The 15,666-nt window shown below is 47.7% G+C and overlaps 2 protein-coding genes across 5 annotated transcripts in view; one reads left to right on the forward strand and one right to left on the reverse strand.

The window, feature by feature from the left end:
- Positions 1 to 200: 200 nt before the first annotated feature.
- On the reverse strand, positions 201 to 2,678 carry LOC130839615 (sterile alpha motif domain-containing protein 1-like). The gene is made up of 5 exons (XM_057713848.1): positions 2,633 to 2,678; positions 1,194 to 1,306; positions 946 to 1,085; positions 451 to 855; positions 201 to 288 (listed from the first exon to the last, which is right to left on the reverse strand). Exons 1-5 carry the CDS (start codon positions 2,676 to 2,678, stop codon positions 201 to 203), a joined length of 792 nt encoding a protein of 263 aa, XP_057569831.1.
- Positions 574 to 15,666, forward strand: part of TEX2 (testis expressed 2) — a 104,619-nt gene continuing 89,526 nt past the window's right edge. For 2 of the 4 annotated variants that reach the window (XM_057713900.1, XM_057713903.1), the window contains exon 1: positions 574 to 725. The gene's annotated coding sequence lies outside the window, so the exon portion shown is untranslated. Of the gene's footprint in view, positions 726 to 1,229; positions 1,571 to 1,634; positions 1,901 to 15,666 lie in introns of those variants that run through there. The other 2 variants (XM_057713901.1, XM_057713902.1) reach the window with 2 other exon arrangements.

Below are 15,666 nucleotides of genomic sequence, written 5' to 3' on the forward strand. Positions count from 1 at the left end.
CCTACAGCAGAAATACCGCGGGGCAGGGGCGCTGAAAAATACATACTTTCCCCAGTCCCATTTCAGACACACGGAATGTCTGTTAAAAATGTTTTTAAAAAATCCTCCAGGGTGAGGCTGGGAATGTGTCTTTTTAAGCCAATTTCTGGGACTGGACGGGAACAGATGTGCCCGATTGCCCTCTAAAACCCAAATTTGAGTCAATTTGCCAAGCGGGAGATCCTTGGTTCTCGGAGCCTCAGTTTCTCCTTCTGACAGAGGCAGGGTCTGTCTTCACTTGTTGCTAGGCTGCAGAAAAAGGAAATTAATAAATGCAAAGTGCTGGGGAGAGCGCTGCCGCCGGGCTGGGAGAGAAAAGAAATTCTTACCCTTCCCGCCCCAGACGCTTCCAGGTAACCCCGCCGCCGCCCTTCTCCCCAGCCCGGGAGGGTGGTGGCCCCTTTAACAGACCTGACCAATCGCTCGCCCATTTCCGAGGCCGCTCCTCGGCGCGCTGGTAGGGGCTGGATTGGCCGGGCCTGGCGCGCGGCCTGCTCCGCCCCCGCCGCCCTCTGGTTGGCGGCGGCGGCCGCGGGCGCGGGGAGGGTCCGTCGGCGGGGCGGGGCGGCCGGTGCCCCGGGGGCAGGCGGCAGGACGGCGGCCCAAGCCGGATCCGAGGCGGGAGCCGCGGCGGCCGTGGAGCACCGGCGCCGGCGCAGTACGATGAGGCAGCTAGTGGATCCAGGGTGAGCGCGCCCGGGGCCGGGCGGGGAGGTGGAGGGAGCGCTCGCCGTGGAGGCCGGGGCTGGGGGCGGCTCCGGCCCCTCAGGGTACCGGGTGCGGCGGGGGGCCGGCGGCCGTGGGCGTGGCGGGGAGCTGGGGGTCCAGCGCCCCTGGGCCCCGCTCCGCTGTCACGGTCTGGGCTAAGTTGACAGGGACGCCTCCCCGCGACGCCCCCGGGCGCACCCTTCTTTCCTTCTAGGGCCGTGTGGGGCGGTCTGGGCTTGACCCCGCCGGAGCTGCCGGCCGGTCGGTCCCCGCAGCCTGCGGTCCGCGGGCTCCCGGCTCCGGGCTTGGCCCCGGCCGGGGAGGGCCGTCCACACACACTGAGGGAAAACAGATTGTGATTTTGTGAATGGGGCTCCAGGTTCCTGCCGCCCCCCGCGCTCATGTCGCGAAACGCCTGGAAGTCGAGAACCGCGGTTACTTTTAACGCAGATCTCTCTGCGCCCCGGGTTGTTTTTCTCCAGCTCCTGGAAATCGCGGGTGGCAGTGGGCGGTTTGCCTGCCTTAGACCTGAGGCGGCAGCGTCCCGAAAGCCAGGGATCTGGAAGGTTAACAAGTGACATTGGGCTGAGGCCTAATGCCAGGTGCCCTGCCCCGGAGCGCGGGGTGTGACGGTGGAGGCTGTGCTGCTGGCGCGCACGGGAACGAAGCGGTGGGACCGGAGATGGGCTGAACTGCCGGCTTCGGCTGCACCACACACGCTGCCCAGAATGCAAGGCTGACGCGGGAGTCGGTGCAGGGGAGTTTTCCCCTTCTGAAAATGTTTTTTTTTTTTTTTTCTTTTTGGGTAAAACTTAGCCCCTCGGTGGGTTGATGCTTACTTAAACCATCGGTTGTTATGGTTACAGGGCATCCAGTGTAAGGGCAAAGTCTGTTTCCACCCTCGCTCTTCCTCCAAAGCTATGAAGTACTTTGTCACTACGTCTTAATAGACGCTGCCCAGGGAGGGCATGCTTTTTCCAGAGTTGGAGGAAAAGCGTGGGCTCCGTAAAGGCAGGGTGATGCCATATTTTTGTTTGAAGTTCTCGGTCTTGACACCAGGGATGCTCAGCACAGGAATTGAAAAGAACCAGCCTTTCGCATGTTTTGATGGTTTTCATCAAAGGATTTAAAGGAGTCCTTTCAGGAGCCTGATGTAAGCTGGAAGGGAAACAATGAGTGACTTTTATATGGAAATCAATAAGGAAAAACAGAGGGGCAAATGGTCCTTGAACTCTGGGATAGGGAGTGTTTGCAGAATCTAGGCTTTTGTTTTTTGTTTTCTTTGGGGTTTTTTTTTTTTGGCTCCCTGGCTTGTGGGATCTTAGTTCCGAGACCAGGGATGGAACCAGGGCCCTGGGCAATGAAGGCACAGAGTCCTAACTACTGGACTGCCAGGGAATCTCAAGAACCTAGGTTTGTGGGTTTAGAGCTCGGTGACACAGTGAAGCTTATCTCCTAGGAGGTATTTGAAAGCAGAAGTGCCATTTCTATCAGGTCTTACCCAACCCTTAAATCATTTCAGGATTCTTTCAAATTATTCTAAAAGTTGATGATTGATCTAAACTTATGAAAACCAAGCAGCCTCTTGAGATGATGAGGGTAGAGTGGGGTTTTTGCCATATGGTTTCTTTATCTCACATGGGAGTGTCAGGGAAGGGCTGACACTGTGTGGCTGGCCCCGGGTTGGGGGTGGTGGGCTGTGGGTGAACTTGTCTTGCCAGCACATTTATCTCCAGGAAAGGTGCTGTGCCTGAGAGGAAGGAGATGAACAAACTGATTCAGATCAGATGATGGTGGTAATTGAGACAACTGCCAAGTAACTGGAGGGCTGGACAGAAGAGTGGGAAGAGAAGGTGCAAGGTTTGGTCAGGCTGAGGGGGCTGACCCTTGTTGGGCCTTGTAGGCGGTTTGAAGAGTGAGTAGAATGTCATCATGCGAGAGGATTGGAAACATAGCATTTGCCAAGTGTATCATTTGTGTAATAGAGATTATGGTTTTAGAATGCTTTTGGAAAAGAAGAAGGAAAGATTTTTAGGCTTTTTGGTAGAATAAATGTATAGGTTTTCTTGGAGTTTTGGTCAAAGTGAAATGGCATGTAGTCAAAAAATATTCACTCAACTAATTTTTTTAAAAAGATTTATTTATTATTTTTTTAGCTGTGTTGGGTCTTCGTTGCTGTGTACATGCTTTCTCTAGTTGTGGCGAGTGGGGGCTACTCTTTGTTGTGGTGCATGGGCTTCTCACTGCAGTGGCTTTTCTTGTGGAGCACGGGCTCTAGGCGCATGGACTTCAGTAGTTGTGGCACTCAGGCTCAGTAGTTGTGGTGCACAGGCTTAATTGCTTGACTGCATGTGGATCTTCCCAGAGCAGGCATTGAACGCATGTTCCTGCATTGGCAGGTGGATTCTTAACCACTACACCACCTGGGAAATCCCTCAACTAATTTTTGTTGAGAGTTGGCTATGTGCCAAAACTTTGAGGCATTATGGGTATGCCAGAGGAAGAAAATGGGTCAAGAATTTGTTTCTACATACATGTGATTCACCTTCCCTCCAAGTCAAAGCTCTTAACTTCTGAGGATTTTCTGAAGCTCTTAAAGAAAGAAAGGGGAGAAATGTACAGAATATTACTTAACGTGAGAACAAAACAGAACAATGGGGAAATTCTTCCCACTGTAGATCACTTTTGATATCAAACTGAATTTTCCAAGACTGGTTTTCTGTGTCAGGTTTGGTATCTATTCATTCTCATATCTGTTGACTAGTGTCTTTTGATGATGTTAATTTCTTTCTTTTTCTCCTCTTTCCCTTGTCAGTTCATTTATTCAGAAGTTTGGAAGTTCATCAGCTGTCCCTGTCCTCCAGGTGCTTCCAGTTCATTTTCTTTGCCGGGGTGTTCCTTAGGGTCTGCTTTCTTCTGTCTGATCCTTATTCTCTCCTGAGTGTCTCCCTTAGGAATTGCTGAGGTCACAGGGAATTGTTTGTTCTTTGATTCCATCCCAAAGCAGAAGGTGGCTAGTATAGAAAAGAGCATTTGTTGAATTCCAGCTCTGCCGTGTGCTGCTTTCTCTATTTGTATATATATCCTCTCCCATCTTTGAGCAGACTTCTAAGGGGGATAATGCTGGTAGCTTCAGTTTATGAGAAAGGAAACTGAGGCGCAGAGCAGTTCAGTAAATTGCCCAGGGCGATAAGCTGGTTAGGTGGTGGAACAAGGTGTTTGTTTTTTGTTTGTTTGTTTGTTTGTTCTTGGCTTCACCAGACAGCTTGCAGGATCTTAGTTCCCCCACCAGGGACTGAACCTGCGCCCGCAGCAGTGAAAGTGCAGAGCCCTAACCGCTGGACTGCCAGGGAATTCCCTGGAACAAGCATTTCAGTCTAGGGCTTTCTGATTCCAAATATGCTGTTTCCATCGTGCCACGTTGCTTTTCCTAGAAGAAGAACAGCAATTTATTATAGTCTAGCACAGTGCCTCCTTGGACACATGAAAGGTCAGGTTCAGAGATGTTCAGAGAATTGCCACAGTTAATGTGCTCATGGTGGAACAAGAGCACCCTGTGTCTTGCCTCTCTGCCAGGTGTGTTTTTGGGTAATTCATGTGGCTCTTGGGAAATTTGAATTTACGGCCATGAAAAGGTGACCAGACTTACCAGGTCTGTATCCCAGTGCTTCCACTTATCAGCTCTGTGACCTTGGGCAAATTATTTTCTCTCTCTGTGTACCTCAGTTTCTTTATCTGTAAAGTGGAACAATATTCACATTTCAGCAATGCTAAGACAGTACAATTTGCCTTATCTTAACATTTCTGAAAAGTATCTTATAATCTATGAGGTCTTAGAGTTGTAGTTGGCAGTGACTTCCTTTTTTCATACATAAAATAATGGTGTCTTATAGTCAGTGAGCTCCTAGGTCAGATAAACTGTGGTAGTGCATTCTTTACCGGTGGTTGTGAAGATTACGTGCAGTTGCTCGTGTGCCTGGCACAGTGTGAGTTCACAGTAACAGCTAATGCTGTCGGGTGACAGGACGTATGGTTAACTGGTAGGTGGCTCTGGGGGAAGGCTGGGGAGCATCTCGTAAGTTTTTGCCACTCAGAGCCTAGGCAGGAATTCATGATCTGTGGGCCGGAGGAATGTTTTCCAATTTGCCTAGAGCTCTGTCCTTTGGCTGACTCTTGTCCCCGTGAGAAGCATTAACTCCAGAAGCTAACCAGCCATGGACAGACAGCTCCCTTTGTCCTGCCTATTCATTAAGTTCTTTGTCAACTTCAAATCCCAAGTTAAAAATAACTATCGTTATAAGAAGTTCGGAAACCTAGGCTGAAGTGAATACTCTTACGTGTGAATTTTAAAGCACCTCAAGGTTCTATGCAAGATTCTGTGTTGCCTCTTGCCAGACTCCTTGTAATGCTTAATTGCATTGTGTGAAGTGTCTGTGAGGCATCATTCGTCAGAGGGATGCTAGGAGCTCATGAAAGTACAGAAACCCTGAGTTTCGAGTGAGGTAGAGAGAGCACTGCATTAATTGGTATTAAGAGACCTGTTTCCAGTCTTGGCGGTTTATCCGGTTATTCTGTGTGTCTTGGGCACATCATTTCCCCACTCTGGATCTTGAGGGTCTCTTTTCCAAAATGAGGACTTGATTTCTTAGTCTCCCCCCGCCCCCCGCCACTTCCTCCAATACAGTGTCATAGATTATGCAAGTTTATGAATCGAAGGATCTGAGAAATTAAATGGTTGAAAGGAAGTGACTCCTGAAGTCTCAGGTGGATGTTTGTGCTAGTGCTTTGTAAAGAGAAAACAGTGGGTAGGTGGTAACAATATGAGTAACCATCATTTATGGAGAATTGCTGTGTGCCAGGCACTGCTCCTACTTTTAAACCTCACATCATCCTATAAGTAGTATATACTAATATCAATCTTATTTTAAGATAAGGTAACTGAGGTTCAGAGAAGTTGAGTAACTTGTCCAAGATCACACAGCAAGGACAGGGCTTATAGCTGGGACTAGAACTAAGCTTATGTTGCTCTCCGATATGAGTTTCTGTGGTTGTTTCAGATGGACCCTACCTCATTTTGGGATCTTCTCAAGCCATGCACCCTGGAAATTTTCCAAGTTTAAGAAGTGAAATTTCCCTCTGCTTTGGGGTCATGCATTCCTAGTCTTTTATTGTGTGCTGACCCCTGTTTAAATTCTGAGTTCTCATTCAGAACACCTGCTGTGTATTGGGAGAACTTTGTTAAACCTAAGGATGAACTCTATGGGAGTTACAGAAGTCTTAAGTCCTCTTTGGTTTTTCTTTGGTGAACAAAAGCCACAGGCCAGGTCACTGTAAGTATAGGTGGGACTGTTGAGAGAAGAATCTGACCTTTTCTGTGAGGAAGCTGCAAGGGGGGTGTGGTGGGACGGGGTGGGCTTTGAAACAACCAGGTAACCTTTGTCAGTTGGGTTTGCCAGAAAGATTGGTTTTAAGGGCTTTTCCCCCAAGAAAGTGATTAGAACACACTGAGCCCCTCCCGGGCTTATCCTAACAATTGAGAATGGAACTGGGCAAGAGGAGCCCTCTTCAGTCATCAGCTTATTTAGGATTTGAGATTTAAACCCACCCCTTGGATTGTTCCTGCAAATAACCTTTCAGAATCACAATATGCATTTCATAAGAGTTTCCTTTTGCATTTGTTACTTAAAGCTGACATAAGCTGACCTATTCTCTTACTCAATTTTAAGTCCTTTCTTACAGCTAATGTTGTCTTTTAAGCAGTGTTCCTCAAGATGGTTCTGTTTATCCTTTGGGGCTTGAAATATAAAATTTAAAAATCTTTCCACTGAAAGAACTGACGGAACAGTGATTATCACTCATTAAACAAGTATCTGGGCATCTGCTGGAGCCAGGCATCGTGCTTGGCATTGGAAATCCAGTGGGGAGCAAAACAGATGTGTTCCCTGCCAGCACATTGCACATTATGTAGTCTAGACAATAAACAAGTCAACAGGCGAGTGCATCGTATACGTTAAACTGTGATAAGTGCGAAGTCTCCTTCCTCTGAGGGGCAAGGGAGCCAGCAACTGGGAGTGTTGGGAAGAGCACCTCAAGGGAGGGAGCAGCTGTGTGGCCAGTGTGGCTTCGGGAGGAGGGGATGGAGATGGGAGAGGGAGGTGCATCACAGAGCAGAGGGGAAGGGTTGGGACTCAGAGCCTAACACTGCTTGAGGCTTCTTGGGAATTTCTCATAAGAGTGGGGAACTTGGCCTGAAGGGGATGAGCTTCACTTCTGGGTCTGCATTTCCCATCATTCTGTGTGGGGCGGAAGGTAGGCCTGAAATGGCTCCTGTGCATGTCCACTGGAGTCCCCTGGAGGCAACCTGCTGTGGCTTGGTGTGGGACATCCTGTAACATGCTATCCATCAGCCTGGCACCCGGGCAGCGCCTGCTGGGGAGCCTCTGCAGCAGGTGCAGGGCTCACCTTGAAGTCAGCATGGACCAGACCAGAAGCATTGTTGTTCTGTCTGCAGGCATCTGCTTTAGAGTCAGGATGTGGGAAGTAGATTTTTAACCGTTTTTTCTCATGAGAGGAGGCAGAGGCCAGTGGCCTTATTATCAGGCAGTCAAGCATGACAGCTCCGAGTTGCTGAAAGGAGTACCCACCTGAGGAGACATGGTGTGGTGCCTTCTCACGCCCACCACACCTCGGGATCACACAGGAGGAGAATTTCATAAAACAAGTCACTGGCTTTGTTGTTTCTTGACCTGGCTTGGGAAGTTTGGTAAAATACTGTGAACCCAGCCATATCAAAGTTTATCATTAGCCTACAGACTATTTGTTAGAACTGATTGAATTTGTATATAATTGCATTAGTTTCTTTTTAAAAAAAACTATTATTCTGGAAAAAAAAATTTAAATACACAAAAGTAAAGAATAACATAACGAGCCTCATGTATCTGTCACTCAGTTTCAGTAATTACCAACATTTTGCTAATCTTGTTCCAGGATAGTTTCACATATGAAGCATCGTTGGTGGATTTTCTGTCACAGTATAAATGTATTTTTGGGATATAAAATCACATGGTAGATATCGTCCTAGAGAAAAAAATTCCTGCATGCTGCATCATTACAGGACTGGTGTTAGTTGAAATTCCAAATCTGAAATGAACATTTCTTGCAAGCCCCTTATAGACTTGCTTTTGAAAAGTAGGCACACAATTAGATGACCAATTAATCTATGTATTTACTGAGAACATCAGCTATGTTGGACAATGTGTAGGGTATATATAACAAGGGTAAGATAGTCTGTGTCCACGATGGCTTGTAAAATCATGGTCCCTTTCTTCCTCACAAGGAATCACAAGGTGATTTTCAACATTCCTAGCAAGTAAAATACACACAAAGCCTGAACTATGAAACTAACTAAAAAGCACTATTTTTGGGGTGTATGTTAATTTAAGTTCAATTATATAGCATTCACATAAAATCAAGGAGGACACAGTTAATATGTTGAAAGTCTCCATATGTAAACTTTTGTGTATTTTTTTTTAAGGGGACATTCAAATTAAACAACAAAGAACCCTGTAGCAGCAGCTCTGTGAAACTCTTTCCGTCAGATCCTTCCATAATGTTGGGAACATGCCATATCTGTGCCATCAGTGTGGTGGCCGCTAGCCGCATGTGACTATCAAACACTTGCAGGGGGGCTATTGCAACTGATAAACTGAAGTTTTAATTTTATTTAATTTTAGTTAATGTTCATTTGAATAGCTCCGTGTGGCCATGTTGATGGCTTCATAAACCCTGGAGCTACACCGTCCAATCTCTTTGATAGGATAAAATCCAGCAAAAAAAATGAAAGAGCACAATTCATATGTAGGTCCTAAACCCAGTACATATTAGAGAAAAGGAGTTTGATTACGTAAAAGGAAGAAGTGCCTCTTCGGTTCATTGTCTTCCTGTAAGAGCAAGGTTCTGGCACCTCAGAGACCTGGAGGAGTTAGATTTGATGCAGGATGTCTCCCGGGGCTCAGATCTTAAGAAATAAGGAGTGAATCTCCCGAATGCAAAGTGCTTGTGCTGCTGTTGCATCGTGGAAGGTCTCTAAGAGGTAGACAGGAGTCTGTTGAGTGGCCCCTATGAAGGTTTCTGGAGGTAGGGTGACCTCCGCTTTGGGAGTTGCACTCACTGCCAGGGGGGGTTAGAGGCTCAGAGGAGACATGCCAAGGGCCTGGGCTGTCTCGGTCACCTTTCTGTCCCCAGCACATAGTAGATGCTCAATAAATGTTTCAAAAATGGATGACAGTTTTTAAGACTAGATTTAAGAGCAGATAAGGAGAAGAGCTTTAAATTTGTCTAGAAATTCTGAAAAATAGGTGCCAAAGGAAGTAAGTGTAATACCAGTGAGCTGCAGAGTATATACAGCCAGTATTTTCTGCCGGAGGTAATTGACATTTCACTGCAAATGCAAGCTGGCTCTTATCTCCTCGGTTACCAAGTGCTGTTATTTTCATCTTTTAAACATCTCTTGAATGGTTCTTTTTCTCTTCAGCTTCACTGCCACCACTCTAGTCCAAACGACCATCTTTTGGCTTTGAAGACTGCAGTAGCCGCCGCCTTGCTCTCCCCACAGCTGCTTCCTCTCCTTTCTAATCTCTTCACCCCTCTGCAGCCAGAGTGGTCTCTTAAAAATCCCTAATATGATCATGCCCTGTCCTTGCTCAAAACCCTAGGAAGGCTTCTTGTTGCTCCCGGGATAAGAGCCACATGCTGAACCTGGTCTGAAAAGTGCTGTGTGATCCAGCCGCTCCTGCCGTCTGCTTCAGCCTGGGCCTGTGCCTCTCTCCTCCTGGTTTCGTTTAGTCCAGGCACCCTTCCGTTCCCAGCTGGAAGGGAGCTGGGCCTTTCAGGAACTGAACCACCTTGCTGCTCCCTCTTCAGAAAACAGCTCTGCCCCCTCACCTCGCTCCCCTTTTCTCTCTCGTCCTTTACAGCTCTTCTCACTGTTGCTGTGAGGTATTCCTTTTCCCCTTCTTCTGGGAGGGCAGGGACCTTGTCAATTTCGCTTACTCATATACCCAGTGCTTTGTTCAGTATCTGACCTATTGCACAACCTTCTTAAATGTTTGCTGGGTGAGTGAATGAATGTAAGCACATTAGAAACAAGGGGGAACTTGAAGATGCTCCTCGAAACTTGGGTTTATTGGAAGGATTGAATAATTTTTAGAGTAAAATAACCTGGGAAGGGAAATGTCCAGGGTGGGGGGGGTGGGGGGAGAGTCCATGGAATCTATTGTTGGGGCTGTCCCCTGGGTTTAGCACTGTCTTACAAGAGAAGTATGTCTGTGCCCTTGTCACAGACTTGAAAGGTATTTCAAAGTGTCCCTCTTGCCTGGCTTCCTATCCCAGCCCTCAGGAGGCATCACTTTCACTGAGTGTGTCCTTAGTAGTGCGGGGCTCCAATTTGAGGCCTGAAGGTTGGAGTCTTCCAGATGCAGCCCACAGTCGGGAATGTAGTCGTCTTCCTCTCTTTCTAGAGAGTCAGGATTCTGCCCTCTTCGTATTTGTCTCTTTCCTCCCTCTTAACCAGGGCCCTCACTCCCGTCAACACCCCTGGGCCACGTTCTGCAGGTGTTGGTTAGTAGCCTCTGGCACTACTCCAAAATCATGCCAGGTGGGCCCTAAAAAGAGCTCTTGGTGGCAGTGAGAGGGAATTCGAGTTGTGCCTTGTCGGGGAAGAGACTTTGAGCTAGTGGAAAGGATGGAGGCAGCTGTGTTTAGACCTGATGCTGCAGGTGAGGAGACTTGCCCTCTTCCTGAGCCGACTTCTAGCTGAGGGGAGGGGCCTGCCGGTGCCCGTCAGATCCTCCTGTCATGTGGAGGGTCTTGTAGGAGAAACCTGGGTCTTCACCAGAAACTTTGAATTTCTAAATAGGAAATGGAAGGACTTGGCAGAGACTCTGGTGGTTAAATATCTCCTACAACTTTTGTGATTCTGAAAGAGAAAACTGATATGGGATGTCACTAGCTGGTTTCCTAAGCAATGTGTTTTTTTGTTTTTGGAAGGAAGGGGCTGATTCCCTAGACCAGAGCCTCTGGTAACCAGAGAGGAGGTATTTCCTGACGACCAGAGTGATATGTTTTCTGGGAGACTTGCAAGCCTGGTTAAGAAGGCTTTAAGCTGAATATTAAGGGGACAGAAAAATATCCAGGAAAATTGCAGAACCAGAGACCGTAGAGACCTGTGTGACTTAGCAGCAGTGTGGACACCGACGTGGTGCCCAGGAACTCCAAGTGGGAACTGGTGTCAGAGCTGGTTGAGAATGCCCCTGACGGAGGGTGAGCGGGTGATGCCTGCATGCCCTGGAAACCTTAACAGCACAGCCAGGTAAATGTGACCTGGTGGGAGGGAGGATGAGAATAGAGCAAAGTAGTGTGGGCACACCTGGCTCCAAAAGAAAACCCTATTGGAGATTCAGTGTGTGTGCCTCGGTCATGGAAGGCTGACAGAAAGTGTTTCAAGTATGATGGAAAGAGCAGAGGGCAGGTTATGTCACCATAGGTCTCTGCCTGCTAGACTGAGGGGGCAGTGATGTTTTTTCATAGGCAGATTTTAAAACAGGCTCCCTGGCAGGTGTAGTATACCAAGCAGATGTTTGCATAAGGTGAATTCCATTCAAAGTGGACCATGTGGTAGATTCTGACCCTACCTTACTGATAATTTTACCTCTGAGAGCAGGTAGAGGGAAGTGTGTGTGTGTATGTTTTGGGGGTGGTCCTGTTTGGACCTAGTGATGACAAATAAGGACAAGCCGGTTAACACTGAGGACGGGTAAAGCCGTGCAGAGGACAAGGGGGCCAGTGGCCGCAGCCAGCAGCAGGCCAAGAGCCCGGTTCAGGGGAGCCGGGCTTCACAGCGCCTGCTCTTCACCCTGCAGTCACTGGACCGAGCATCTCCTGCATTGTTTCGTTGCTTCCTTTGATAAAAATGACACACCTGTTCCTCGCCTGAGCTAGCATGGGAGCCATTCTTGTGTCTTCAGTGTCCTGATGCCTGTTAGAAATTGACTCTGGAACACCAGCCCATGGCAGTGACTAATTTGACGTGGCCCCTGCTTGGTTTCCAATCCTACTCACCCCTCCCACAGGGTTAAGAGCAGAAACTCCAGTGCGCTGTGCTAGGAAGTCTGAAGGGAGCTGTCCTCAAGGAAGGTTGAGCTGCTGGCTCTGGCTAAGTTTACAGGCAAGGTCGAAGTGGAAAATAAGTCGAGTAGTAGAAAACCCAGGGGAAAGGAGTTGCTTTTGTTTTAATTTCCCAGGGTAGGCTAATGTCTGTGGGGAGATGATGAGTGGTATTCGATCCTGATAGGGTAGGTTAGTAGTAGTAAAGCGGGAACATTGATTTTTTTTAAGGCTAAAACTCCCAACAGAAATGACCGTTGATCATGCTCCGAGCCAGAGACTGAATGCATTTGCTCGGCCGAGCTTTTGTCTTCAGGCTTGACTGTGATCGAGAGGGGTGTTGGCAGAGGCTTAATAGCCTGCAGGGAATTTTATTTCATGAGGTCTGATTTGTGGCACGAAAATCTCATGGAAGGAATAAACACAATTTGAGTTTCTGAATTAGGTGATAAGAGTTGTTTTGGCAGCAAAGGTAACAAGTACAGGGCCCAGGGTTTTCTAGGGCTGAAGGTCAAGAGGTCCTTCCAAGTATATGAATTTATAATGCCAGAGTGTTGATCTCAAAAATTAAAATATAGGACATGTTTAAAGTATATACATTTTGGACCCACAGCTTAGAAGAAATCTTCCGGAAGTTGCAGACTTAACTATTTTCTAAAACCTCGCTCTCTTGGGGCCTGATAAGAATTTTAGCCCTTTTGTGTTATCTGTCAGAACTGACCTGCTGACTTCCACTTCCCTTCCTGGAAATGCTCTCCTGATCCTCCTGGGCTCCTCCCAAGCGCTGTGGTGGGGTCCCTGGGGCTCTTACCCACCTCCGTGCTGAGTAAGCCCAGCGAGCGGGCACTGTTGATTGGTGAGTGTTGAGTGAGGTGAGTGCTCAGGCTGAGGAAGAAAGGAGTATTTTTTGGCCACATTTTTCGGTTTTAGGAGTTCGTTTATACAGGTGACCAAATTGGTGTCTAAAGTGGGAATGAGAGGTTTTGGTTTCTTGTTTTTGCATCAGTGAGGCAGGGGCAGGTACATGGTTCAGCCTTGTTGGTTCCTTTCCCTGCCTGTGGTTGTAGGGCTTACATCAGTCTCTCTCAGTGGTGCGATGCTGTTGCTGGGGGACTGAGTGGCCCTGCCAGACAAGCAGGAAGCCTGGAAACTGGCTTCAGGACCCCTCATCCAACCACCATGATAATTTCAAGCCAGATCCTTCGAGGCTTAAGAAAGGGCTTGTCGGGGCCTTCCTAGTTGGCGCAGTGCTTGAGAATCCGCCTGCCAATGCAGGGGACACAGGATCGATCCCTGCTCCAGGAAGATCCCACATGCCGCGGAGCAACTAAGCCCGTGCGCCACAACTTTTGAGCCTGCGCTTTAGAGCCTGTGAGCCACAACTGTTGAGCCCATGTGCTGCAACTACTGAAGCCCACGTGCCTAGAGCCTGTGCTCCGCAACAAGAGAAGCCACGGCAATGAGGAGCCCACGCACCACAACAAAGAGTAGCCCCCATTCACCGCAACTAAAGAAAGCCCACGCACAGCAAAAAAGGCCCAATAAATAAAAATAAAATAATAATTAAAAAAAAAGCAAGGGCTTGTCAAATATAGCTTATCCCCATGTTGAGTTAATATAGGCTGGCTTCTCCAGCGATCCCTTGAGCGTTCAGCAGATGACACTGCTCAGAAGACAGTGGCTGTGCTTGGGGACTGTCACTGGGCAGGTCCAGACTCTTGCATTGAGAGTCTTCTGGGAATCTCTTAAAGGAAGTCCTTACCCACTTTGCCATTCCTTTTAAGGGAGGCCTTTGAAGAATCTTAAAGCAGGTATTTGAATAGCATTAAACATGATGAATTTTTAATTATAAAGTGGTGAGTTAGATTCCTTTCTCCCAGGTTAATAGTTTATAAGTCAACGTGCCAGTTTTTCTTTCTTTTTTCACTTAAGTAAGCACTTAAGTATGTTTTGGAATTTTCATTTGTTTTTCAATTTTTTGGTTCCTTGTGGAGTGTCTAGAAAATAGCCAGCTATTTTCCCATTAAGGTCTTGGTTCTAGGAATAAAAATCCTGGTGAAGCTTTGGTAGGCACTAGCTGACTGTCATCCTCCTGCTCCAGGAGGATGACCTGCTCTCTCTCTGCTATCCTACCCAGACTGCCTACAGACCATGCACCCACCACCCAAAGGGGTGTGGATCAAAACGCTACCCCTTTTACTCAAAACAGTGCAGCGAGTTCTTTCAGTCAGGGCTTTTAATTTTGGGTGGGGGAGGGGAGAAGTCTGGAATCTTGTGGGTATTAGTATATGTGCGTTTGGCTGTGGTGACAGTGATGGTGGTGGGGTGGGGGTCTTTGATGTTCATCAGGCTAAGTTGAAGAACTCCAGCTCTAGTTTCTTTGTATGTCTCATCTAAAAAGCTCTGAAGCCAGCTTTTTAGAATGGAGGGACCGATTCCCAGTAGAGAAAGAACGTAGAACAAGGGCTGCAGGGTCCTAGCTGGTGGGAGTCTGTGGGTGCAAACCTGACCTCTCCTCACCAGTCACCATGCCAGGCTCTCTATCCCTGGACCCCTGAGATTCTCTTTCCTCACTGCTGGCCTCTTTTCCCTCCTCAAATCCTTAAGTTTGCCTTTGTGGGAGAGCACTGGATACACTTGTCCTCTGAGCCAGGTATCTTGTACCAGGTATTTTCTCCTTGGTTTCCTTAGTTGGTTTCTTTTGATCAATGCCCAGGTCGGCCCCTGAGTTCTCACAGGGCCTCTCTTTTCATTTTTCTTGGGTTTATCTCTTTTATACCATCTCCTCCTCCTTTTTTTTTTTTTTCCTTAATGCCTTCTAAGTTAATTCATTCCCTCTCGTGGGCGTTTCTGTTAAGTCTGGTAATTCTTGCCTGCTGCCAGAAAGGGAACCCTGAAGTAGAAGAGGACTGGGAGTCTGGTCCGCACAGCCCTGTGACTCTGCCCCTCCCTGGAATGTCTTGGGGTCTCAGCTCACTGTTTCTAGTCTAGAAGTCCAGTGATTTGCTCTTGCAGCCTCTGACTGGTCAGGAACCCACATCTGGCATCACTGTCACTGGCTCCCTTCTTTCCTTGTGGACCTCATGTGTGTCCTATGGTGTGAGCTCTGCTCATGAAAGTAAGATTCTGTTTTACATTCCTTATTCCAGTTTTGCCAGAGGCAGAAAAGACAGAAGGTATTGCTTTCAGAAAGACCATTCTTCCAGGGGCAGGCCAATATTTAAGACAACACTGGTGACAAATGTGCATTATTATAACAGAACCCTGTTAAATTTAAATTACAGTCAAAGATGGTCATCTTCTACCTTTGGTAGTTTGTTTCTGTCCCTCTCTTGAGTTTCTCTCCCAATGTTCTGGGGGCTCAGGGATCTGACCCTGAAAGGGGTTTTGGAGAATGGCCTTTTTCTCTTGCTATTTCTGAGGATTCAGTAGCCCCTTGGCAGCACACCTTCACGTGAAGGTGGGCGTGTGATCCTGGAGGCTCTGCTTAGGAAACCAGATCTCTTAATTGATAGAGCCGCCTCATGAGCTAGTAACACAGGCTGTTGGTAATTACAAAAAACCTACTGTGAAATTCATCTAAAATTAATGAAGAGTCAGCACTGTGGATTTTAAATACAGAGGAAGCTATGGCCTTGGCTTTCAGTTTCCCGAGGGTGGATTACTTCTCTGCAGCCTCTGAGTTTTCAGCTGGCTTTCCGTCTTCCCGTTGGGCCTGCGAACTCCTGTGGGTTTACACCCCTCCTCCTCCAACAC

Source organism: Hippopotamus amphibius, chromosome 17 (assembly GCF_030028045.1).
Source record: "Hippopotamus amphibius kiboko isolate mHipAmp2 chromosome 17, mHipAmp2.hap2, whole genome shotgun sequence".
In the NCBI taxonomy this organism is placed as follows: Eukaryota; Metazoa; Chordata; class Mammalia; order Artiodactyla; family Hippopotamidae; genus Hippopotamus; species Hippopotamus amphibius.

Bases quoted from the DNA above. Each gene is read 5' to 3' on its own strand.
- LOC130839615 (XM_057713848.1), bottom strand. From the start codon at position 2,678: ATGACATTCTACTCACTCTTCAAACCGCCTACAAGGCCCAACAAGG. The intron at 1,086-1,193 runs GTTAAAAGTAAC...GTTTTCCCTCAG, and splicing joins CGGGGCGCAGAGAGATCTGC to TGTGTGTGGACGGCCCTCCC. The intron at 856-945 runs GTGCGCCCGGGG...CTGGACCCCCAG, and splicing joins GGCCCTAGAAGGAAAGAAGG to CTCCCCGCCACGCCCACGGC.